The sequence below is a fragment of the Mauremys reevesii genome, linkage group 7 (genome assembly GCF_016161935.1).
Source record: "Mauremys reevesii isolate NIE-2019 linkage group 7, ASM1616193v1, whole genome shotgun sequence".
In the NCBI taxonomy this organism is placed as follows: domain Eukaryota; kingdom Metazoa; phylum Chordata; order Testudines; family Geoemydidae; genus Mauremys; species Mauremys reevesii.
In genome coordinates, this window is record NC_052629.1 from 10,371,201 (window position 1) to 10,398,282 (window position 27,082).

The window sequence follows — 27,082 nt, forward strand, 5'->3', positions numbered from 1 at the left end:
ACTAACCAGTGGAAATCTAACTCTATGACCTCAAAAGCCAAGCTACAAACTATCTATGGCCTCAATTTAGGCACGCTAAGCACTTAAGCATATATCATGGTTAAGTGCTTAGCTGAATAAGGTTGGATTTAAGCACATGCTTGAAAGTAAACGTATGCTTATATCCTTTGCTGAATTGGGGCCTATAAAGGGGGAAAGTATCTTGCTATACGACACACTTTATAGGACATACAACCAGGGCACACTGAGAAAGCAGAAAATGAAACAACAAATGAGCCCTAACAATGCTCTCTGTAGTACTCATCTAAGCATAATTGTGTTTTCCCTTGTTTTATAATTTTTACTCTGTTACAATATTATCACTGGGAGGTGCTTGTTATTTGGGACAGTTACTGGCTGGTGCAGTGGGAGAGGAAAAAGTTAATGGATTTTCAAGGAGAACTAGTAGAGCAATAGATAACTGCCTGGATTCCAGGCTATGGGCACAGACACGATGGTAATTCTGTACCATTCAACAAATTTAGGACTTATGATGAACTATGAATTCATAATGACCTATGAGTTAGGAAGCGGTGTTAGAAATATGCCTGTGGAATTCCATAGTGTGGAGTTCCATAAAAGGTTTTAAATAACGTGAGACTGAGATGGATGCCTGGCTCCAAAACAAGGTTAGTTAAAATCTTTACACTATATCACAGCATATTCCAACATGCCTCATATGTAACAGAGATAGTCCGACAAGTACTGAGAGATCAAGTAAAAGCTGAACTGAGCTGACTGGTAAATTGGATATTATTGTGTGAATTCAGGTATCATCATGGAATAGCTACCATAGCTACCATAATAAAAGCAAATGAGTTAAGGGTTTGTACAGAGCCAGGAGATTTGAATGAAGTCCTCAAATATTTGCACTACCCCATGATAACAGCTGAGGAGGTCATGTCTAAACCTCAAGATACCAAAGTATTTGCACCTCTGGATTCAAGCCAAGGCTTGTGACAGCTCTGACTCAATAGAGAGAGTGCAACGCTCTACAGGGGAAATCCTGGCTTTATTGAAGTCGGTGGCAAAACTCCCACTGACTTCAACTAGGCCAGGTTTTCACCCTACACTAACTCCCCTTTTTGTCAATAGATACTTAAGTCTCTTCCTTTCAGGATGGCCTCAGCACTTGAGGTGGACCTAAGCATCAAATCCTGGATCTTCGGAGACCTGGCTGGGGTGGATATAATTATAGATGATCTGCTGATTTGTGATGAAAATGATCAACAATACAAGTAGGAGTTGTGTTGTGTTCTGTGACATCAAACGAAAGGACCTGACAATGAATGGAATCAAAAGACCAGATCGACCTGAATGAAATTAGTTATGTGGGGACACACTTAGAGTATGTCTACGCTTACTGTGGATTGACATTGCAGCAATTGATCCACCGGGGGTTGGTTTAGCGGGTCTAGTGAAGACCCGCTAAATCGACCGCAGATTGCTCTCCCGTCAATTCCAGCACTCCATCAGAATGAGAAGCATAAGCTAAGTTGACCGCAGAGTTTCTCCCATTGACCCAGCGCAGTGTAGCCACCACAATAAGTCGACCTAAGCTACGTCGATTCCAGCTAGTGAATAACGTAGCTGGAGTTGTGTAACTTAGGTTGACTTAACCCCGTAGCGTAGACCTGTCCTCATTGATAACAGAGTTCAAGTGAACACACCAAGAAACAAAAACAAAACAAGCTCATAAGCAAATGTATAAATGGAAATGCCCTGAAATAAGGAAGCTTTACTAAAGCATCTCAGCAAATTCATTCCTAATTTATCCCAAGTGCACCATTTAGAGTATTATTTATTGTTTTATTACAGTAATGCCTAAAGGACTCGACTGAGCTCAAGTCTCGTAGTGCTAGGAGCTGCACAAATACTTAGTAAAGAGCTCCCAATCTAAACAGGCAAGACAGACAGAGGGTGAGAAGGAAAACTGAGGATCAGAATGCTGATGTGACTTTCCTGTGCGCAGCTGGTGATCAGCACAGCTAGGAATAAAACCTGAATCTCATTACTCCCAGGCCCATGTTATTATCCATTACCCTACGCTCCCTGTCCTAGAAGGCTACTTGAAGATATTCCAGTCCCACTGTGCACAGGTAAGGGGGAAAAGAAAAGTCTTGGAGAATTAAAAAAGTTTTGTCACAGAACCACCTTTACTGACATATTTTTAAATTAACAAAGAGACTAAGATCTCAGCTGATGCAAGATCACATGAGTTGCTGGCTGCTCTTCTGCAAAATGATCTGATGGTGGCATAAGCTTCTACTTCGTTGACTTAATCACAGCAGAAGAAGGATAAAGAAAATATAGTAATGGGATCTGATTGCAAATGGTTTCATAAATGATTTTATGGGCAGAAAACAGTAGAAGCAGAGATCATAAAACTTTGGAAGCTACATTAATAGAAACCTTTGTGCAAATCACTGGGTAACTTTCATAAGATAACACTGACATTGCAAAAGCACTTGTTAAAAACAATATACAGGCCTGGAAAGAAGTTTATTATGGCAGGGATGCTTTCAAAGATGCCTATAAATAGTGAATGTGAGATGCTGCAGAACAGGAGGGTGCTGTCAGTTGGCACACCTGGCCTACAGCGCCCCCTTCTGCCTTAGTGTTGCTTTATAGCACCCTGCTTCAGTTCCCTTCTTTGTGCTCCTTTAATAAACTCCACACAGGCTTTATTTTTGTCCAATAATGCCCCTCTTGTTTCTCCCAGAGTCTAGTTTATTGGCATAAAACACAAAACAAAGCTCAGTCCCAGTACTCTCTTCTCCCATCTCAAGTCTGCTCTCTGCAGCTCTTCTCTGCCTTGGCAGGCCACCCTCAGGAAGTTTTTCCTACTTCCCTGGAGTCTGTTCTTCCTGGCCCTCAGCCTTCTTCAGCCCTCTCTCTTTCACACCCAAATCTCTTCCCTTACCTCGCTGAGCTGAGAGAGAAGTCCACAGGTAGCAACTTTTTGAAGCCTGCAGGGATCTTTCTCGGTGTCTGCACCTTTCTGCCATATTCCCTCTTTCATAAGGCTCAAGTGCCTCCCTTTAAGTCTCAATTGGACAGCATGTAATCAGTCCAACTTCTTCTTAAAGGAGTTAGTCATCCTGTGATAGATGTATATACAATGCAAAGATTACCCCATTCCCAAAACAACATTGGCCCAAGCTCAACTGAGAAACACAGAATGACTTAACCTTACAAGAGCTTGAAAGACTAGCTCAAGATGAAACTAATGTAAAAGCACAGATACCTCCAACCACGAAATCCTGTTGGGATTATCAAGATGAAATTGCTGCACATGATGGAATCATGTCATAATATCACACAGCCTGAGCTTAGAAATGCAATGCATAATCCACAGTGGGTGTTGGGATGTGTAAGAACAGATCTCAAGATGTCCTGTTCTATCCAGTTTTCAATGTTGTAATCAAATATAATGCAACCAAGGGTGATAATCTGCAATAATTACTGGAAACAGAATGTTCAAGAAACACTGACATCAAGATTCCTGATCACTCTTGGAAGGAATGAGGTTTTGGAAGGAATGAGAGGCTCCAGGAGCAGGATGACTTTCTACCCTGTAACCCATTGCCCAGCAGACCCGCTATGTTCTCATCCTGAAAAGAGTTAATGCAATTTAGCATTACTAAGCAGCTGTTGCGGGAACCCAACAATGGCAGCATGGCTCCGAAGCAATGGAACTATGGAGCAATGCTACTAGGGGTCTAGGCAAGAAGGGGTCTAGGCAAGAAGCCTATTTCAGCAAAGAGTGAAAGGCCTCCCTGCTTCCCCCCTACCGAATTCTACAGAGCAGACGAGTTGGTACGCAGAATACTCAGAGAAGGGAATCAGTGTGGCTAAACCTGAGACTACACACTTGTCGGTAGATGCATTGTGCAGCTGTGTAAAACTCTGAAATGATACCCAGCTAAATGGTGTGGATCAAATGGAGGCTTTACCGGTCATATTTTGTTTGTTTTTGAATTGCCTGTAACAGTATTTTAATTACACTGTTACTTTTATAAGTGGTTATAGAACAAGTTTCATAGAAATGACTTACGCTTCAAACTTGAAACAAGGGCACTGGTACCTCCTAATGAGGACACGTCATTGGGTAAGTTTGTAAACAGGAAGAAAAAAAAGAGGAGGGGGGATTATAACCAATTAATTATTTCATTTATAGCTTGCACAGTATTAAAAGTCTATTAATTTTTGAGGTGCGTAGTCTCTGATGGGGGCCTACGGTGATGTATATGTAATGGTTCTCGGGGAACCCAGGACTGTGAGTCATCTTATTACTCCCTGCCTTCACTGTGAGGGAGATTTGTTTACTTAGCTGGGTGTCAGCTCTTTAACACCCCTAGCCTGGTTAGCTACTCAAGCACCCCCTTCTGGGCAATGGGCTTACTTTGCTTTGCAGGTTAACAATAGGTGCACCCCAATCCCCGAGTCCCTTTCCCTGCGGTATCCAGCCCCGACATGGACTACTCACAGAACTACTAGGTCTGCTGTTCTCAAAGGAACAGTATATACACCAGCTTGTAAGATTCAGTTCAGGACCAGCATTTTGCTTAGCAACAGCACAACTATATTTATAGTGAAACCAAGAATAAGTTTATTATCAAAGGCTAGAGATCCAGGAGATAGTGAGTAAGGATATGGAAAACAAATGGTTACACATAAAACAACCATCATGCGCTTTCTAGAGACTAAACTTAACTCTCAGGTTAGCCACCTGTCTAAAGAAGTTCATCTCACTCGAAGTCCTCTGCAGCATTTGCACCCAAGCTTGGCTGAGATCCTGTTTCAATACTGTAAACGCATTGGCTGTTTACTTCCTAGGTGTGTAATGAGAGGGTGTCATCTTTTTCTCCCACATACACCCCCAAAGTTAATTGTCTGCACTCAGATACAGGTAACCACCTGCTCATGGTTTTTTCTATGTACTGCTTCCCCATCGGTTTCACATCTCTTCGCTGACTTCATATGTACATGGGCACTCTTTGTGTTAGCTTATAGTGCTTAATTTACATCTAGATAGTCAGAGAGGTGAATAAACATCTTGTCTGACAGAAAACCTCTTTTTTCACCTCTGCTGGTGAGTCATACCTTGTGTGATGGGGCAAGGCCAGATGGCTATCGAAAAGTAACGGGAGACAGATATATTAGCCCCAGGTTAAACAAATCTCTGGTACCAGGATAAGTAAATGGCAGCTGCTCCAGCTCAGTTAAGACACCTGGGGCCAATTAAGATCTTTCCAGAAGGCAGTGGAGATTGCTAGGTTGATTGGGACACCTGAAGCCAATCAGGGGCTGGCTGAAACTAGTTAAAAAGCCTCCCAGTTAGTTAGGTGGGTGTGCATGTCAGGAGCAGTGAGAAGTTGCGCTGTTGGAGAGACTGAGCTGTACACACCATACCAGGTATGAGGAAGGAGTCCCTGAGGTAAGGGTGAATTTGAGGAAGTGGGGGCTGCTGTGGGGAAGTAGCCCAAGGAATTGTACGTGTCCTGTTCCTAAAAGGTCAGCTACCAAAGCTGATACTCTTAGAGTCCCTGGGCTGGAGCCTGGAGTAGAGGGTTGGCCTGGGCTCCCCACCCCTTTGCCCCCTGATTAATCACAGAGACTATGCGAGGGAGGGTTGCTTCTCCTCTCCTCCCTTGCTGGCTTATGATGAAAATGGCTCCATAGACTGTGACCCTTGTCTCTAGAGAGAGAAGGGTTAAGAGGAGGGTCACAGTGAGCCTCTGAGGCTAGCAAAATCCGTCAGGAAACGCAGGGCCAATGGAGACAAGGACAGAGCTTTGTCACACTTGATACAGACTCTAAGCACGTATTTTCAGTGTATATACACATAACTCCTTACATAATATTGGCACATACATTTCACAATGATATTAATGACCAGCATGACCCCAGCTTTCATTTAAGACCTCACTATACATTATTTGATGACCCAGAATCAGGACAATCCCATAATGTCCTTGCCAGTTGGCATTACGGCGTTCTTGGGTCACAGTATTAAATTCCACTGTGCAACTCTGTAGCAGTGCAACATGATTAGACCCTCCCCAGAGATAGAATTCCTGCATAAATACACCCTCCCTAACATTGCAATGTTGATTCACCTCTCTATAATTAGAAGCTCAAATAAGAGATGTTCTCATATCCAAATACAAACTACACGCACACGTTTATTCTAGTTTGCACATGCACACATACAAGACTTTGAATGAGGGCCCACATACCTAAATATTTGTTCTCTGGGTCAAATTTTACCACTCTTTCAAATGAAACAACTCCACTGATGTTTGCCAGCAGTCAACTGGGCCTCCCATGTTATTTCTTTTTTCCTATTCATGTGTACCCTTTAATATCCTTCTCCTTTCACTATTTTTCGAAAACAGAGAAAACTCCATGCAAAGAACTATATCAACTATCTCAGAGATAAGGTTTCCCTTGGCGGCAAGTCAGGAAGATGACAGAAAGCTTTCTGTCATACAAGACTAGCAAAGTGGTGACATTAGATGCAGCCAGCACCTGATGGTCTTAGAAGCTCTGCATAGCAAAATAAAGGGCAAAAACTCCCAAAACAGAGAAAATTAGTCAGAAGTGCTTGTGCTGCCTCTCATCATCACATAGGTTAGGCTCTGCCAAACAGGAAACCAGTGTGTGACTTGTGTAACTTGAGACTTATTAACGTGAGACTAATCTCAATTTTGAAAAAATTCCTTCTGGATTCTGAAAAATGTTGCAACATTGAAAACAAAGCTTTTCTTCTAGAACATTTTTGCCCAGCTCTGATAAGGATGCCCCTCATGGTGGGAGTGTAGCTTAAAGCAGGGAGCTGAGGCGGCTTTATTTTGCACTCCCCATTAGTCACGTAGTGACTGTTTATGCCACCACTAGATTGCTTTAGCAAATCTTGCCCCTTAACAAGCTCCTGGATTGACCACCCTGCCTTTTCCAGCCACACCCTTCACCCCTTCTTTACCAACCCTGCTGAGTGACTATAGGACATAGAATCCTTCTGCTCGCATTTCAAATTGGCACATCTTGAACTACTTTGACACAGAGGTCTCTTTTTCTAACTCACACTCAATGATTTGCATCACTAATCAATTTAGCCTAGATACCTTGTGCCAAATTCTGCTCTGAATTTCACTGCTGCAATCCAGATTTACACAAGCAGAATTTGGTTCCCTAATTCTACATTGCCTGCCTTTGGACTGCTTGATTTCTCAATTTTAAACTTGTATGAAAGCTGGGTTTTTTGCACGCAATAGAAATAAATAATATGTCAGATAAGAATTAAACAGGAAACATCTTAAAAACCTCAGCCGGCAACTCAAACCAAATCTGAATTAAACTTGGCTTTGAGATTAAACAAAGGTTGTTGTTTTTTAAAGTTTAACTCCTTTTTTTTCCCCTTACCCCCCCCCCCCCCCCGCCCTCACACACACTAATCACTGTAACATGATTGTGCCCCTATGGTTCCAGCTGAAACGCTGCAAGAAGGGCTTGTCTTGTGGAATTTCTGGCCAAGACCAGAAGCAGGAAGAACCAGAAAAATCTCACAAGAAAGCTTGTTTTCAGAAGATTTCTAGCCCATTTCTGTAGATCCAAGAAGTTCAGATAGTTCAGCTAACCATCTGGGGCTAATTAATTCCTAATATATCTTCAACATCAATGGGTTACCGAAGGAATGAATCTTGGCAGATAAAGTTCTTGAGTGATTTTCTGAATCAAGTTCCAAATCTTTATCCAGTTTCAACCATCATTAATTTCAAGCCTTCCAAACAACAGAACCATCAGCATCTTTGTGATTAAAATACTAACAACACTTCTAATGTAATATTAAGTCCAATCTTGCTTATCTTGTGCATCTAAAACTTTCATTAATTTCAGCTAGAGATTTGAATGAGCATGAAATTGGGCTAATTGCTTACTGAAAAATTCAACATATGTACATATAATGCATACACACATTCCACCCCCCTCCACACACACACACACACACACACACACACACACACACACACACACACACACACACACACAATGACAAGAAGCAGCAGCAAAAACACACTGGAAAAATTTCCTACAAATCAAAGGAACTCCTTGCAATCTTCATTTATACATAAATATAAGAAATTCATTCCAACTAAGAAGACCGGAGAGAAAAGAAAAGCAAAATAAAGAAAGAGGGGAAGAATTGGTGTCTGGAATCTATAGTCCTACTTGTGCAATTACATGTTAATTTAAATATCTTCCTTTGTAAATTGTTCTTTATTTCCAGCATTTTCTTCCATTTCTCTCAAAAATATATCATTCAATCTATCAAAAGAAAGTGATCTTTTCAAAGAGGTGGATTTGGATTCCATCACCTACACAGCTGTGCATGCATATTCATACATGGGGCAGCTAATACAATCCACTTTTTGTTTGATTGTGATCATTCCTTTCCCCAGCTGAAATCAAGTGAGATATTTTCATTGCACATTTGCATATCAAAGTATTACATCTCTGGACATAAATAATACTATTACTCCAATACCTTTATAACTATAATTACTGAAAATAATAGCTATACACCTGATACTACCATGGCTATACAGTGAAACCAGGCACTGACACTACAGGAAGGTTGGATGATAATTATATAGTTAGCCTGGATTTTTTTTTCCAAAACCACATTTTTAAAAATACCACAACAACAAAATCATCAACTCACATACATTATCCTTTATAAGCGTGTCACTGGGTACTTCATACTAAAAGATGATTAAAGCCCCAGTCCTGCAAACATTACATGTGTGTTTAACTTGTACCTGGGGCTGCTCACATGCTTAAAGTTAAGTGTTTGCATAAGTGTTTGCAAGACTGGATCTTAGGGACTTAATCCTACTCCCGTTGGAGTCAATGGCTAAAGTCCCTTTACCTGCAATGGAAACGAAGTCAATCCCTAAAACAGTAAGCAGAAAATCCCGCCTTCATTTTCATACCATGCATCTCCATTAAAGTTAATGAGGGTATGAGTCAGGGCAGAATTTAGCCATAAACATTTTTAAAACCATCAAAAGGAACAACAGACACATGACTACAGTTTAGTTTTGATAGCCAAAGACAAGTGCTACTGAAAATTGATAGATTGGCAGATAGGTAAGCTGTTACAGCCTGGGCACAAAGAATACAAATCACAAGTAAGTTGCCACATAATTAAAAGCAGCGAAGAATCCTGTGGCACCTTATAGACTAACTGACGTTTTGCAGCATGAGCTTTCGTGGGTGAATACCCACTTCTTCGGATGCATGTCTGTATTTGTGCAAGTTTCTTCATGAGGTTGATGGATTTCCACTCCATATGGCTAAATGCAGTGCCTTGCATGGTGTCAAGTATCAGAGGGGTAGCCGTGTTAGTCTGGATCTGTAAAAGCAGCAAAGAATCCTGTGGCACCTTATAGACTAACTGACGTTTTGCAGCATGAGCTTTCGTGGGTGAATACCCACTTCTTCGGATTCTTTGCTGCTTTTACAGATCCAGACTAACACGGCTACCCCTCTGATACTTGACACATAACTAAAAGCTCTTTTCCCCCTTGATGGTTTAAATTGCAGCATATATCAACAATGAGATATGTCAATTTTATCCTCAATGGTTGGCAGTGAATATAGCCTCAGACCCAGACAGCCATAACCATGAATTGACCTTAAGGTTAGGTAACAAAATACTGAAGTCAATACAGGATTTGCTGGGGGTGACAATGTTGGGATCTTAAAAGTGGGTTGATGTATTCAATCATCTGATTACTGATAAAAATGCAGGCTGCTGGGGTCTGCCCACATGGTAAGTATGTACAAAGAAACAGAGGAGGAGTACTATGAAAAAGGAGAAGTGTTTCTCAAGGATTTCTTGTTAAATAAAGGTCTCAAGTTGATGTCTGGAAACAATAGCAATATATTCTAGTTGCAAAATAGGAGAGCAAATCCTTTAACAATTATCTCCCTGTGACATCCAAACACTTTGTGGTGTTCTGTACTGCAGTCATTGGGCTCAGGGAAATATAAATAAAAGGAATCACCAGTTTAGATGGTCCATTTGAAAAGCTGATCAGAAGCTGCCAGCAGAGGGCCAGATTCTGCCATCCTTACACTGAGTAGTAGCTTATTCATGGAGTAGTCCCACTGAAATGAATTCAAGAAGTAAGGTACTACATAACGGGACTAAGGGCTGCAGAAATCAGGCTTATATTTGGATGTAATTTTGTGAAATTGACTGCCCATACTTTAGCAGACATCTTGTAAGCAGCTAGAGGAGAAATCTCAGCATGAACATTAATAGAAGCAGGAGACTGTTATGCAGATGATGCCCCAAACTACAAAATAAAGAATCCGGTCCCTAAAAATAGCATAGTAACATGTAAATACACACAACTACCCTAATCCTCTTCCCAGAAGCACACCTGTGCAGGCTCAGATATGAATTGACCCTCAGCACTGAAACCTGTTGTTGCTGAAACCTGATTTAAGTAGAACTGAAATCAAGCAAAAGATGTAGCTGAGAGCCCCCAAAAAGACTGTAGGACAGATCTTAACTGGTGTAAATCAGCATGGCTCCCCTATGTGCCAAAAGCATACTCTGTTTGCTAGCAGAACAGTCTGAATGATATTCACTAGTAACTCCATCCATTGTCAGATATTTTCCCCATACTATAAACCAGTTGCATTAATGGTCAAACACTGTTCACCACATAAAAAATCCCATAATTCTTTCTGTCAACACTCATCCTGCCGCACTGCTCCCTACATTTCCATGCACATGCACTCTCCAGAGCTCCCTTCCCACCTATCCTCCACCATCCCCCGCTGTCACACACCAGCTCATCCCGGTCCTGCCCTCCACGCACATACACAATGTCCCTCACCCTCCTGCCCTCCCTGTTGAGCTGATGATGGAAGAGGGAATTTTTGAAAGGAAACATTTAGGATTAATGAAACTGAAAGTTTATCTGTCAGCACTGGCCAAGAAAACATTTTTTTCCCTGGAGAATTCCATGAAAAAATGCCTTCTTTCAATTCAGATATTTTAAAATTGGTTTCCATCCTGAAATGGTGAGGATGAGAATCTTGATGCCTGAAATCCAGGTCAGGTATTCAAGGCGGTGGGGTAGTATATTCAGCACGGGCAAGAAGTTGATTTAGTGGCAGCATGTGGATGGATTTGAAGGGAGATGAGAGAGGAGGAATGTGTAGTACTGATAAGAGAACATTTGGCAGGAGCAGGGGGAATGGAGAGAGAGGGCATGAGAGGTTTCAAGTATTAAATAACTAGAGCTGTCAGGAACTTGCGTCATTCAATTCCCCGCATGGTCAATCTGCTTACTCCAAAAAACCACCACTCCACCTTTTTTTTTATATGCCTGGAGTTTATTGGGATGTATAATAAAGTGGGATCTGGTCCAGTGTTTGTTTGCTCCAACCAACATGATGCAACACTAAATAATAATCTGGAAGGATCACTTTGTGGCTAAGGCATTTAGGGGCATGAGATCTATTCCCATCTTTACCACAGATTTCCTGTGACCTTTGGCAAGTCACTTAAAGAAACTGAATCACAAAAAGACTATCTGCAAAATGGGTTCATAATATTTATCTAAAGGACAGTCGGTGTTTTGAGGCTGAATTAATTCATGTTTGTACAGTGCTTTGAGAGTCTTAGATGAAACATGCTGTATACATGCAAAATAGTATAATATGCAAAGCTAAAATCTGTCCACCTCCAGATTCAAACCATCAAAACACAAAATAAAAATAATTAGCTCTGAGGTGCAAGTGTAACCCACACACCACCTAGATGTGGCGTTCTGTCTCATCTAGTGGCGCAGAGAGAGAGAGAGAGAGAGAGTCTGTACACACACCCTGGTCTCCAAAGGCCGTACACAATCTCTGAGGGCCAGGAGCTCCTTGCACCAAATGCACACATATGCCACCCATGCATAGGGCAGGTATGTAACCCACACACCTCCTGGGTGTGGAGTTCTGTCTCATCAAGTGGCACCGAGACCACTTAGAGAGCAAGATTAATGAGTCTGCTCTACAGCCTTAGCTAATAGCCATTTAGCTCCAGATCCCAGGTTCAATCCCACCCACCAAGGTCTGTCAGTGTTACACAAGCACTGTAGTTCCCCAAATCTCCAGTTATTTTTTCCAGGCAACTTCAAGTAGGAGCCATTAGAGAGTTGAAACTGTCTTAAATTCTCAAAACTGATTAGTGATTTTGGATTCCTCAATTTTTTGGGTACCCAGACTGAGACAAACTTAATGGGTCTGAGCACTTCTGAAAATCAGACCCCTTTACTGATTTCTCAAGTTGGGCACCCTAAATCACTAGTTACTTTTGAAAATTTAACTGAATGGATTTTACTCACCTAGCACTATCACCTGCTGCAATCAGAGGATCATGTGGAAAATGCAGTGGTAGTACTATAGTCAAAAGTATATGCCACTCTCATAGCCACAGAAATCCCCCATCCTCACAATTTAAAACTCATACTACCTGCTCCTTCTACCAGCTGTTACGCAATTTGCCCTTGGGCCTTGAGACTAATCAGAGGCAGGAGAAGTAGAGCAGTCTTTGGATAGTTGCCTCACTCCATTCCTTTTCTCTGCTGAAATTAAAAAGCAAGCATCTGGAATCAGCAGTTTGCAGTGTTGCTGTAGACTTGTTGGTCCCACAGTGCTGGAGAGAGACAAGATGGGTGAAGTAATATCTTTTATTGGACCAACTTCTGTCGAGGAAAGAGACTATCTTTCGAGCTCACACAAAGAGCTGTTCTGCCGACTAAACTTGGTTTCTCCTCCATACAACTCAGTTGGAATGGAGTGTTTGCTGGGAAAGTGTTCTGCATAGCAAGGGTCTCAGAAACTGTAGTATTGGGAAATCTCACTTTTCCCTCCGAAGCTGAAATATTAAGCTGCAAGTGTTAAGGCAGGAAATTATTTTTCCATCCCAAAATATTTTTTGAGGAGGAGTTTTGACTTCAGCTCCCAGTTCCTGCAGACTGCTGTTTTAGCAGTGGCAGGTGAAGCACTTCTGTGAGGCTCTCCCAGGCACCAGACATGGTGAGAGTATCTGGCATTATGGGAATCGACTCCTTGCGGGAGAGGCACCTCTTGGAGCAGGGAGAGCCATGCCCCTGAACGGGGGGCTATTATCCTAGCAGTAAGGAATGCAGAAAAAGGTCTTCTTTACTCCTTTTCTTTTTCTTTTTTTTTTTTTAACTGAAAAAATTTAGAGCAGGCGTGGCCAAACTGTGGCTCCGGAGCCACATCCGGATCTTCAGAAGTTAATATGCGGCTCCTTGTAGAGGCATTGACTCCATAAGGAGTAGCTCTTCCCCTTACTTCTCCCCTGATTCCCAAGCCAAGCAGAGTTCAGCCCTAGGGGTCTTGTCTACAGTAGCCTGGCAGACTTAGACATGGGCAGCAAACACGTCAGAAGCTGTAGTGCCAGCAGGGCTCATGCTTTTTCACTATCAAAGTCTGGGCTCTGCCTACAATACAGCTTTGGCTGTTACCACCACTAATGCAGCTGCATGAGCTGTGAGTTACGACTATGAAGTTTGCTGGCATAGACACAGGCACGGGGGGAAAGGTGGGTGGGGGAGAGAAAGGGGTGTTTTGCATGTCACCACCACTTGTCTCCATATCTTCTGCAGTCTGCACAACTTCATACCAGGCAATAGAGGGGACCATGGACTCCTTAAGAAACTGAGATGGTTTAGTCATAGATTGCAGTAGCTCAAGCGCAGAGTCCAATTAACTCTAATAACGAAACATTTCTAAAGTTCGCTCCGGGGCAGATTTTAACAGGAACCCTGGGGGCAAAAATAGGAACGACTAATCCCCTGAATTGACCAAGTGCTCAAATCCATCACTACAAGCATTTCAGATTCAGTTAAACTTTATAATGTTCCTACATTGTTCAAATCTTCACTGGTGACTCAATACGAAGATACCTGTCTAGCTTTCCCTTTAGCTATTAGTTTTCACAGTGCTACCAGCTGCATTGAATTATATGTTCCCGTGTTAATTATTTCAGATACCTGGGTCCAGATTCTAAACTGACTGCAGTGGAATTACTCTGGATCTACAACAACATAATTGAGGTTAGAATCTGATCTGTGGCGTTATGTACTCTTTGTTACAATCCTTAAACTCCATGTATCCCTTGGAAATGAATCAGATTCTGTACCACTTAGGAATTTAATGGGAGAAGAGAACTTTGATAAATGTCAGAGAAGGTAAAACATTATCTCCTTGAGGCAGGGAGCGATAAGAAATGGCTTTGATGTGCCATAATTGGAGAAAAAACCCACTTAGATGACCACAATGTTCCCTTGCTCTCTTGGATTAAAATTACATTCTTTCTGCCATTAAAATGCCAGATCACATACTCTCTGCAGTTACATCTCTGCCACTGTGAAACAAAGCAAAAAGAGAGTAAATGCTTACATTCAAATATAATACATACACATTTTCTTTTTTCTTTTTTTAATATAACCTGGTTACCCATGTCGGAGACGTCCTGTGCTGGTCTCGCAGGAGGAACAGCGCCAATTGCAGCTGAGATGAGGGAGGGGCAAAGGTGGCTATAAACTATCCTGGCACCACCCCAATTTTGGGCTGACCTGGGGGCTCCCCAAGGATGACCTATGGGCTGGGCTGCAGCCCAGAATCTCTGTTGCATGTTTCAGAACTTCTCCCAATTAATCTCTCCCGTCCTACAGCATATCCCCTACTCCAGTAAATACCCGTGATGCTGTCGCTAGGCCAAATGGGAGGACTGCGAACTGATAGTGGTTGGGACCTACCTTAAACCGGAGGAAGCGTCTGCATCCCTCAAAGATGGTGATGTGAAAGCATGCATCCTTCAGATTAAGGGCGGCGTACCAGTCTCCCAGATCCAGGGAGGGGATGATAGAGGCCAGGGAGACCATGAGGAACTTCAGTTTCACTGGGAAGTGGTTCAAATCTTGCAGGTCGCAGACCGCCCTTGGCCTTTGGGATTAAAAAGAAACAGGAATTGAACCCCTTGTTCCTGTACTCTGGAGGAACGACCTCCACCGCACCTAGCTGCAATAACCCCTCTACCTCCTGCGCGAGCAGACTCTTGTGAGAAGGGTCCCTGAAGAGGGATGTGGGGAGGGGTGGGAAGGAGGGGTAGAAAGCAACTGAAGGGTGTTGGTGTGGGAAAATTCACAGATGTAGGGGAGTGAGACTTTGAGATGAAGGGGTGTTGGGCCTGGCATGAATGGCAGAACCACGAGGCGGAGGGAATTAGGTCTTTTATGTCTGCGAGTGGCCTTGTTGAAATAGCTGTCAGAAACCCTGGTCCAATCTATAAGCAAACACGGGATTTTACCCTTTAGCTCACTTCACTAATCGGACTGCATAAGCCTCAAATTCACATTGTTTACCTTTCATAGCCAATCATTTTGGACTTTTTTCAAAACCAATTACATTTGTATCCTCACACTTAAAATGCACAGGCCTTGCACAACAAAACAGAGCCTGAATTATTTATTGCAAGTTTAGGGCCCAATCCAGTGCCAGCTGAAGTCAATAAGAATTCATTGACCATTGGATCAGTCCCCACGTGATCTCGTACAGCTTCATGCAAAGCCATTTCTTGTTTGCATTGGTGTTGTACAAACATAGACTGGAGAAAGATGGTCCCTGCCCACAAGACCATACAGACTAAAGGAGAAGGAAGGAATACAGCATACATGCAAAGCAAAAGCTATTTATATTTCTAATGACCACCGTAAAGTATGATGCAGGATCTAAAAGAGAGAGCACCAGCACTCAAAAGCCACTTAATAACTCTTCATAATCCATTTATCAGGCCCTCGACAATAAGAGACTGTCTCCATTTGGGATGTTATCAACTTGCTGGAAATCACAAACATTTAAAAATTAGGCCGACAGAAGGCTAATGGTTACAGTGTATTAAGAAAAGTAGGTCCTAGAATGAACTAGTGGGATTATGTGGCTTGGAAAACAAGAACACTGATTCTAATCAGCAATGGCTATTGATAAAAGTGCAAAGGTTCGCGTTTACATTTTATACGGGCGGTGATTTGAGAGGACAGCACTATAGATACTGATGGAAGATTGTTTGATAACAGTGAGTAACTGGATTTTAACTGGAGGTATTAGAGAGAACAGACTAAGGTCTGAATGTAATAGGGAGACTTTACACTTCTGTAGCACAGCATGGGCAAACCCAAACTTTCAAAAAATCATGATTTTTGGAGCCTAACTTATGAGTGGCTTAAAAATCATGAGATTTTTTAAAAGAATGCATTTGGAGTCCTGTTTATTTGCCTTCCAGCTTTTGAACCTTTAGGTTTCCTGTTTTCAGGCGCAAGGGCTAGAAACTTACTTTTTAAAAACAAAAATAAAAGCTGAGATTCTGTTGTAGTTACAGGATGCCGAGGCCTACGGGCTATAAGGAAAAACATCACATTTTGCAAAACTCACAATAAATTGGTGAGAGTTTGCAACACTGGCTAGTAGAGACTTTCACTGAATCATCTCAGAGCATTGCACATTAACTGGATTAGGCCTTGAGTTACCACTTCAGCAGCAAGGCCCAATTAGTGAAGGAACAACTTTGTTTAATCTTGGAATTCAGATCATTTTGTGAGAGTCTCCTTCAGCACCCAGTGACCAATCCAAGTCCTCAAACAGCAGCACACACTGGTCAGAGGGTCCTGTGAGGGCCCAGACCAAGTGCCCCCCCACACACACGCTACTTTGAAAGAGGGAGCTCCCAGCTTACATAGTTTACATAGCTAATCACACACACACCAATAAAACATTCAAACAAATTCAGAGCTAAGTATCAGCAATATGAACCCACTTCTAAGACTCTCCTCCAGGGCCCTCAGGCTTGCAGTCCACACACACACACAGGTGTACATGGCTAGACCCACAGCATCATACCAGTGGGTCAACCTGATGCACAGAAAGCTCAAAGGTGACTTTTTCATACTTGGGTGGCAAAAGTTCAGCATCTAAATCTAGACAGAGGCACTGAAATACATGTGCCCTGGCTGTCAGAGATGCTAAATAGGCATAGCTCCCACTCAAGTCACCAGGTCCGGGTCTATATCACCATATCCAAGATCGGAGGCTAGCCACCACTGGATAACATATGGGAGTGGGGAAGGTGGCTGTCTCCAGAATGGCCCCCTTGCAGGAGGGGTGGCCGGCCAGCATCTCTGCCTCAGTTTCCCTTTAGTTAGTCTTCAGCCTATTCTTGTTTTAGTGGCAACTTGCTGCCATAGACGTGACTTGGCCTTCCTGCCAAGCTGCTAACAAAAGACCACCCATTCCAGGGTGTCCAAGTCCAAACCAAACCCAGTGCAAAGTCTTCATCCCACTCTCCAACTGGGCCTAGCCCCACCTTCCCTTTTCTGTCCTCGGGGCTCAGCTTTCACCCTTCCCAGGCTCCTTTCACCTCTCCCCTCAGTCCTGCCTGGGCTCCTTTGGGTTGCCCCCTGTGCTTTCCTGAACGGCCACTCCTCAGCCTTCCTGCCTGGAATCTTCTACAGGCCTCTGTCTGCCTTGTACTACCCTCTGGTTCCCCAGAGTCTCCTGCGCTCCTCTCCAGCCAGCTCCCCCCTACTGGGCTTCCTTCCTCTGAAGTCCAACCCTGTCCAGGCGTAGCCAGCAGGTCTAATTGAATAGAGCTGAGTGGCCCCAAGGCCTCTGGGCCTTAATGGCTCAGGCTACCCTGTTACAGTGTCCAATGCAACAAGGTGCACTGTCGTTTTCTCTCCCTGTGCACTCAGATCAAAGCAGCGCTGTTGTGTGTCCATATTCCCACCAGCAATAGTCCTGCTGACAGCTGCCTGCCTAAATTATACCTGCTAGGAGAACAAAGTCTTCAGAAGAGAGAGCATAATTCTCCACCAAGTCCTGGTGTACATCCCCAGAAGCACAGACCAAGCCCAGCTATATTCCTTCCCAGAATGTTCCTCCCTCTGTTCCCTCATGGGGTTTTCTGGAAGCCTGAATCAGAGCAGACATATCTGTGCCTTGCCCGCCTTTCACATCATCAGCGGCTAGAGTAACTCCCTCCTTTTCTATTTCTTATTCTATAGCATGGGGATTTTGGTGGATTAGGATAATGCACAGATTGCATAATGAACTGGGATGTTGTCTTCAGCAGCTCAGCTCTCAAAAATAAATTCAGCTCATAAACTGGGAATATGTGAAAGAGTTCTTGTTTAGACCTGCTGGAAGGTGTATGTTCACATGCATTAGCCCACGCCCTGTGAAAGGGCTGGGAGCTTAAGTTCCATGTGAGTACTGGTGGTTTTGGCCCGAAGCCCTGCCTGTTTGGAAAACCTGACTCTCCAGACACTATAGAGTTAAGAATATAGGCCAAGACCTTTGAGAGAGAATAGATATTTTGACCAGTTCCATTTTTGGGGTGACCAACTTGTGACATTAAAAAGGGGCTTGAATTTCAGTCAGTGCCGAGAATCTGCACTCTGAAAGTCAGGTTCCTTTTCACACATCTCAGGTTAGGCACTCACAATCAGTAGTCCCGTTTTTGGATCGATACTTTTTTTGCACGTGTAAAACACGTTTCTGAAATAGCTAAGCATACGCTGGTTTCTTTTTTTGAAGACCTGAAGCTCTGAATGTTCCTTGTCTTCAGCCTTATATCAAATCAAATGCCATGTTTTAAGTCAGCTGGAATGATCAGACTCTACAGTAAGGCCAACCTCTGTATTTAAGCACCTTTCCAAAAGAACTAAGCAGCATCAACTACAAAGTCACTCTGGTTGGTACATTCGATTTTTCCATTGGTGTAAACAGGAAAGAACTGTAGATTGGATGCTTTTGCACTCCCCTCCCCCCGGCCCGATGACTCTCATAGTGCTAATTTAGGCCATCAAATAAGAGACAAACTATGGGGAGTGTGTTCAGTGGAAAATGTGTCTGTCTAGTGTTTCTATCCTCCACGACTAGTCAAGGATGCGGTCACTTTAAGAAGCATCCTCTTTCACTAGACTGAAAATTCCCCATATGCCTGTCTCTGAGCCACTCTGAGTTTTTATTGTGTACCCAGTCTCTGTATTAGAATGGTGGATTTGGCATGCAGGCATTTTAAGTAATGGGGCACTAGGTAACAGCACTTCCATGCACACCACTATGTAAGCCTTTTAGTTTCTGTTATCGCTACCACAGGTCTTGATCTTTTTGCAGTGTAGAAGAATTTTTAGTGGACGGGGAGGAAGGAGGGAGAATGGGTCATTTGTGTCGTTCATTACTTTAACTGATTTTTTCAGGTTGGCAGCCAGCACTGGCACCACAGCTATTGCTCCAGTAATGTTCTTTTTCTGGACAGTGTCCCAGTAGCACTGGAATGTTGCCGCAGATATGGCAACAGCGCTGTTATGCCTCTAATGCGCCATGTGATCGTATGAGACAATCCATCAAGCCTTTCAGAGGGAAATCAGTAGCTGCTGTCTTAGCCCATCTCTGTTCATTATGTTTCAGAAGAGAATGAGGCTGCATTCCCCAACTTCATGCTCTGCAGCAAAAGAGCTGGAGAACAGTGAGACGGCAGTAAAGCGCATAAAACAAAATATTAAAAGCCAGCTCCTTCTCTGGTGTAAATCAACGGTAGCTTCCCTGGAATCTGAGGATCTGGCCCTAAATGTGCCTTTAAAAAAAAATTAATGGCAAACTTACATTGAAACCTTATAGTTTAATGAAATGAAATCACTACCCAATGTGACAAGTTAGTAGAGCTGAGCAAATAATGGATTTTTCAGTTCAGGGACCAAATAAACCATTAATCCAGGTCAGTTTGAACCAAAACCAATTTTTCCAATATTTTTCATCACTTCAAAAACTTTTTTTGAATCAGCCAAAATAGTTTCAGTCAGCTCAAAATGAGGAGTTGGGGTTTTTCTTGTTTTGGTTGTTTTTAGTTTTTCATTTCAATTTAGTCCTTTGGGTGTTTTTCGTTTTTTTTTTTTAAACTGGCCAAATTTGGAAATGAAATGCCATTTCAAAATGAAGCATTTCAAAACAAAACATTTCCAAATGGTCCAATCAAAACATTTTGTCTATTTTGAGAAAATATTTTTTCTTTTTTTTTCTTTCTGGCCAAAACTTATTTGCAAATATGGGCTGAATTTGACAAATATGTTGGAGTCCCCAAAAATACATATTTTGACAAAAATTCTATTCACTGAAAAAATACCACCCAGCTCTACTAGTTAGAACTGAAAGGGTATGCAACTAAAAACCCATGACTTGCCTGTACCAGCTGACTCAGGCTTGCAGGACTGGGGCTGAGGGACTTTTAATTGTGGTGCAGATATTTGGGCTCAGGCTGGAGCGCAGGCTCTATGATCCTATGAGATGGGAGAATCCCAGAGCTTAGGCTGCAGCCCAAGCCTGAATATCTACACTGCAATTAAACAGCCCCATATCCCAAGCCCGCAAACCTGAGTCAGCTGGCATGGGCTAGCCTCAGGCGTCCATTTGCCGTGTAGACACACCTGGACAGTCCCAATGGAAACAAATTCCCAGGCAAAAACTTTGTAAGAGAAATTTTAAAAGAATATTCATTTAAATTAGATGATAAAACTGGGTATATACTACAAAAGTCACATTTGTGAAAAGTCATTCCAGTTACCAACAGTTGTTTACTTCTAGCATGTTCACACTACTTTTAATGGGCCATCATGAACATTCAGGAGAATAACTGGTTGGTATAAATGTCTGGGGAGTGGTTATTCTTCTGTTGTATTCACACACACCACACATCAGGGAATACCTGCATGAATTAGAGGAAATCCTTTCCATTATCCACCTGTTTAATTAGCTCAGCCATCCAGTCAGGAAACAGAAAGACCATCATGCGCTCAGGTGATCGACCAATCACACACCATGACTAACAGGGGCGGCTCTAGACATTTTGCCGCCCCAAGCAGGGCAGCATGCCGTGGGAGGCGCTCTGCCAGTCACCGGTCCCGCGGCTCCGATGGACCTCCCGCAGGCATGCCTGCGGAGGATCCACTGGTCCCGCGGATCCACCGAAGTGGGACCAGCGGACCCTCCGCAGGCACGCCTGCGGGAGGTCCACCGGGGCCGCCTGCCGCCCTCCCGGCGACTGGCAGAGCGCCCCCCGCGGCGTGCCGCCCCAAGCACGCGCTTGGCGTGCTAGGGTCTGGAGCCGCCCCAAGCACGTGCTTGGCGTGCTAGGGTCTGGAGCCGCCCCTTATGACTAACATTCTGAAGAGCTCAAGCACTCAATTCCCAAATACTCCATGGACTGAAATGTATTTACACTACTGTTAACTGAACAATCACTCATAACATATACATTCAGACAAATCAGGGTTTGTTGCTGGATAATTCACAAGGAAAGAAAAGGTCTAACTTTGTGGGTAAACTAATGGATAATTGGATCATTGCTTTTAGAGGCTAATATACTTTGTACTTATGTAGATCGCCTTTCATCCAAGACCTCAAAGCAACATACAAGTATGAAAATAGGCCTCACAACATCCATCCAGACTAACTACCCTCCTAAATAAGGACTACTAGAGTGAATAAGGATGGCATGATAAGAACATAAGAACATAAGAAAGGCCGTACCGGGTCAGACCAAAGGTCCATCTAGCCCAGTATCTGTCTACCGACAGTGGCCAATGCCAGGTGCCCCTGAGGGAGTGAATCTAACAGGCAATGATCAAGTGATCTCTCTCCTGCCATCCATCTCCATCCTCTGACGAACAGAGGCTAGGGACACCAGTCTTACTCATCCTGGCTAATAGCCATTTATGGACTTAGCCACCATGAATTTATCCAGTCCCCTTTTAAACATTGTTATAGTCCTAGCCTTCACAACCTCCTCAGGTAAGGAGTTCCACAAGTTGACTGTGCGCTGCGTGAAGAAGAACTTCCTTTTATTTGTTTTAAACCTGCTGCCTATTAATTTCATTTGGTGACCCCTAGTTCTTGTATTATGGGAATAAGTAAATAACTTTTCCTTATCCACTTTCTCAACATCACTCATGATTTTATATACCTCTGTTATGTCCCCCCTTAGTCTTCTCTTTTCCAAACTGAAGAGTCCTAGCCTCTTTAATCTTTCCTCATATGGGACCCTCTCTAAACCCCTAATCATTTTAGTTGCTCTTTTCTGAACCTTTTCTAGTGCTAGAATATCTTTTTTGAGGTGAGGAGACCACATCTGTACACAGTATTCGAGATGTGGGCGTACCATGGATTTATATAAGGGCAATAATATATTCTCAGTCTTATTCTCTATCCCCTTTTTAATGATTCCTAACATCCTGTTTGCTTTTTTGACCGCCTCTGCACACTGCGTGGACATCTTCAGAGAACTATCCACGATAACTCCAAGATCTTTTTCCTGACTCGTTGTAGCTAAATTAGCCCCCATCATATTGTATGTATAGTTGGGGTTATTTTTTCCAATATTTTTTCCAATGATCAGGCTGTCAGGCCCAGAACCTGCAAGCTATTGGCTCCTACCTCCTGTTGAAATCAATGGACGTTAGGCACTTAGATACCTTTGAGACTCTTGGCCTCAGTTTTTAATCAGTCATCTGTCTCTTAGGCAAAACTCCATGGAAGTGAATAAGTACTTCAGTATTTGGGCCAATTTTTCTACAATGTTCTTTGAAACACAGTGCTCAAAACAACATCATTATGAAGTGGAATCTAGAGTTCAGGGTTATAGGCCAGATCTAATTCCCACTGAAATCGGCTAGACCCTTTCCATTGACTCCAATTACAGTTAGATAAGGCCCATAAGATCATTGTTTATAGATTTGAGCATCCATCAGCTTTATTCTCTTATCCAGTATAATAAAATTCAGATATCATAATAGCCATCCCATCATAGACTAGTTTCCATCATGTAACAGCCAGACAGTAAATGTTTGCTCAGCTCTCAGTCAAAGAAGGGGACCAAAGCAGAAGAGACACGCTGCCCTTTTAGGTTAGGTTCACAACAAAGCTTTCATTTACTCTGTGCTGAGATTTTTACTGATCCGTACACTGTTAAAATGTTGCTTAAATTAAGGGGAGGGGCTGGGCGATGGGTCTCAGTGGTGTATTTAATGAGCTTTTATTTTTTTTTAAATTACTCAGAGAAATACAAACCTCCCCCAGGTCTTAACCTTTTATCAGCCCAGGTATCAAATACCGGTTGGCCCAAGTACATTTTGTGCAGTCCTTGTTTCTTATGCAAATGCAAACATCTATAGACCAGTCTGCACTGTAGTCGAATTTGTTTCATGGACTTCATTCTGTTTTGTACTTTTCACCTAAAAGGAGTATCAGGTAGCTGGAGGCTCCCCCCATCCCCAGGAGATTGTGGGAGATTTACTTCCTAAAATTATTGAGATAAATCCATCTGGGTGCAATTCCATTGAAGTCAGTTGGGTTACCTGAGGGGTGAATATTTTTCATCACCCTGCTTCAAAGAAAAAGCACTACTATGTAGGTAATCTTCATGTATTTTAAGTGTTTCTACTAATGCTATAGGATGAGCAACCAAAAATATAGATGCTCCTGTCTTTGTCAGTCAGGGTGTTTGTATTATGCCCATACCTATGTAGGTCTTGACCAAATCTCAGTTAAACACCTTGAGCCAAAATCAGCCCAAATTCAACTCCTCTGAAGTCAATGGAGTTGCACTTTGTCTACTACAGGGATGAATTTGGTTCCTTGAGTCTGAAGAAGTGGGATGTGCAAACTTGCGAGGACAGGCTTTCTCATGAGTTCCTTCCTCTTGTGTTTGGGCTGCACGTACCCTGTCTCATGATGTTTTGACACTTAAGTTTCCAGTCCCAGGCAAAACTAGGAAGTAGAGAATCACAAAAGCAATGACAACCATAAGCTAACCACTCTCTATCTAAATCTCTCTCTTTTTTTGGGGGGGGGGGTTGTTGAAACACACACACACACACACACGCACACACACCACAAATGTTCCATTTAATTTCGTGTCAAGAAATGAGTAGACATTTGGATTTAGGCTTTATAAAGTGACATATAGATCTGGATTTTCAATATCACCAATTCCAGGATTTCTCGTCAGGGCCCAGGCTCATCTGTAATTGTATTAAACTAGCTGACTCATGCTCTCTAGTTCTTGTATAATGGACTATTCTTTAACTCAGTTGCAATGACAGTGGACTAGAGTGGAGTGGCCTGATCTTGCATGTCAATACATGTGTAAGTAATTTCATTTAAATTAAATAATGATTTACGGAATTGGGCCCAGGAGGGCAAAAGGAACAGCCTATTTAATATACTGTGGTCTAGTCTTGCAATTCTTATGTGACTAAAGGTTGCAGAATCAGGCTTGTGGCTTATTGTTTGAAATATGGAATTGGGAATTATTAGGTCCAGTATTCCACTATTTTCACTTTAAATATCATGGGCTATATTGTACCTTCACATTGTAATGAAATCATTGGGGAGTTCTGCATAAAAATTCATAGCCTAAGATGACCCCAACATTTTAAAAGAAAACATTTCTTTTACTATTAAGAAAATAGTGTTTATATTACTATAATTTCACATTAGAGAGACAAGGTGGGTGAGGTAGTATCTTTTATTGGACCAGTTTCTACTGGTGAGAGAGACAATGTTTCGAGGTTACACAGAACTGAAAATTAGGACTCAAACTTGTCTCTGTTACCAACAGAAGTTGAGCCAATAAAAGATATTAACTCATCCACCTTGTTCCTCTAAGATCCTAGAATTCCACATAATTTATTGCTTATTTTTAGACCAAGTTCCCCTCCAGTACACCCCAAGGACAAACTGTTTGTGATATTTGTGACTAACTCTTCTCCTTAGGAATAAGAAGGAGACAAAAATGGCAGGAGTAAAAAGTATTTATCCAAAAGAGAAGAGGAAGTTGCACATCGCATTAGAAATGCTAATACACATTAAAAACTTCCCTAATACTAACTCGCCATGTAAGGAATCACTTTAGTTGTATACATTTTATTGGGAAAATCTAGGCTGGTTTTCGGTTGGGTTTTTTTGGGAAGCTTTATGAAAAATTCAAAATGTGGAAGTTGTTTACATTTTGCAGGATTCAAAATAGAGCAATTTTTTTCCATTTTTGCAAAATTGTTAATTGACGTCTTTATTGATACCATTATCAAAACATGTAGCTTTCTGAAAATAAGGTTTTCAGACAGCTTAAATATTTCAATCAATGTTTTGATAGCAGTTTCTAGTAATTTCTGATACAAATCTTTGACAAAAAGTTGTAATTAAAAAAAGTCAGCAAGAGTTTTGCAAACAAATAAAAGGGATGGGGGGATTTTTCTGCATAATTTTCATTTTGAATGAAAGGCTATTTTTTTTTAAATTTAGCTATTTTGCTTTTGAAAAATTTCAACCAGCTCTAGGAAAATCCTCACTGGACATCTGTACCCTCTGAAGTCAACAAATACAGTGAAAATGCAAACTTCTTACTGTGTAGCAGGCTAGGTTCCCTGTAAGCTGCGCGGCTGCAGGCTATCAAGAGCTGCACAGGCAGGGAGAGGTACCACTCCCCCGGCCCAGCCCAGCCCCACTGGAGCTGCTGGGGAGAGGAGCCCCACCCCGCCCCTCAGCCCAGTCTGGCCCCACCAGAACTGCCACAGCCCCGGAGAGGCACCTCTTTGCCGGAACTGCCACAGCCCGGCCCTGCCAGCCCAGCCCCGCCGGAACTGCCGTGGCTGAGGAGAGGCGTCTCTCACCTTGCCCAGAGCTGCTGCAGTGAGAGAAGACTGGGGGGAGTCCTCTCTCCCCGCCACAGCCCCAGAGCAGCCTGCATCCCAAACCCCTCATCCCCACCCCAGAGCCTGTACCTCCCCACCCCAACCCGCTGTTCCAGCCCTGAGCTCCCTCCCACACCCTGAACCCCTCATCCCTGGCCCTACTCCAGAACCTTCACCCCTAGCAGGAGCCCTCATCCCCCTGCATCCCAACCCACTGCCCCAGCCCTGACCCCCCTCCCACACTCTGAACCCCTCGGCCCCACCCCTACCACACATCACCTGCATATTGGTGCCCATAACAAGATTAATTCTGCATATGGACGTAAGAAATGAGAGAGAACACTGGTAGCAGGGGTGGGAGTAGACTCTGCACCTCCTAGTATACAGCCTGGTAAAGGACAGAATGTGGATGAGCTCCAGTCATGATCACTGGGTCTCCGTATGATCTACTGTCTCAAAACACCATGTCATGGGGAAGCCACAGGTTGCATGTGCTGCTAGCCACATACATTTGCAGCCACAGCTGGCTACAATGCATGGTGTATATAGGCCTTTTGATCTGGCTCTCCGCACAAGGGTGACTTTTACCCATTGTGGATGCTTTTCTGGGATTAGATGCAAAAGGCAAGTCCCACCTAATGGAATATATTCCAGCTTGGATTCATGTGAGCCTCTGTTAAAGGATAATAAAATCTACTGACATATGAAAGAGCCCCAACGCTGGCAGATAATTTATTGAATATTCTCTCCTGTGTCTGAGTGACCCAAGTGAGCTAGGCCCTAACTCCCATAGATATTCAATAGGAGTTGGGCATGTAGTCTCCGTGACCAGGATGTGGGCAGTCAGGCCTAGTGGTCAGAGCAGAGAGGTGCCCAAGCCAAGGATCACTGACAGAGGCAAAGCCCAGGGTCGGAACTGAATTCAGCAGCCAGATGCCAGAGCCAAGGGTTAGCCCCAAAGTCAGAGGTCAGGAATCAGAACCAAGGGTTAGACCGGGTAACTTGGAGTGAGGTAAGGAAAGAGCAGGGCTGGACCAAGCAGGGCTGCCCGGAGCGGGGAGCAAGTGGGGCAATTTGCCCCAGGCCCCGGTCCCCATAAGGGCCCTGGAAGCCCCGGCCTGGTGGTGATCTGTGTCTTCAGCCAACATTTCGGCAGCGGGGGGCCCTTCAGTGCTGCCGAAGACACAGAGTGA

The 27,082-nt window shown here is 43.1% G+C and overlaps 1 protein-coding gene across 6 annotated transcripts in view; it reads left to right on the plus strand.

The window, feature by feature from the left end:
- The first annotated feature begins 468 nt into the window (after positions 1–468).
- TECTB (tectorin beta) overlaps positions 469–27,082 on the plus strand; it is a 41,241-nt gene continuing 14,627 nt past the window's right edge. For 2 of the 6 annotated variants that reach the window (XM_039481773.1, XM_039481775.1), the window contains exons 1-2: positions 469–668; positions 14,135–14,201. In XM_039481773.1, the coding sequence (XP_039337707.1) occupies positions 649–668; positions 14,135–14,201 (87 nt within the window). In that variant the 5' untranslated portion in view covers positions 469–648. Of the gene's footprint in view, positions 669–5,398; positions 5,480–14,134; positions 14,202–27,082 lie in introns of those variants that run through there. The other 4 variants (XM_039481774.1, XM_039481778.1, XM_039481777.1 and 1 more) reach the window with 4 other exon arrangements.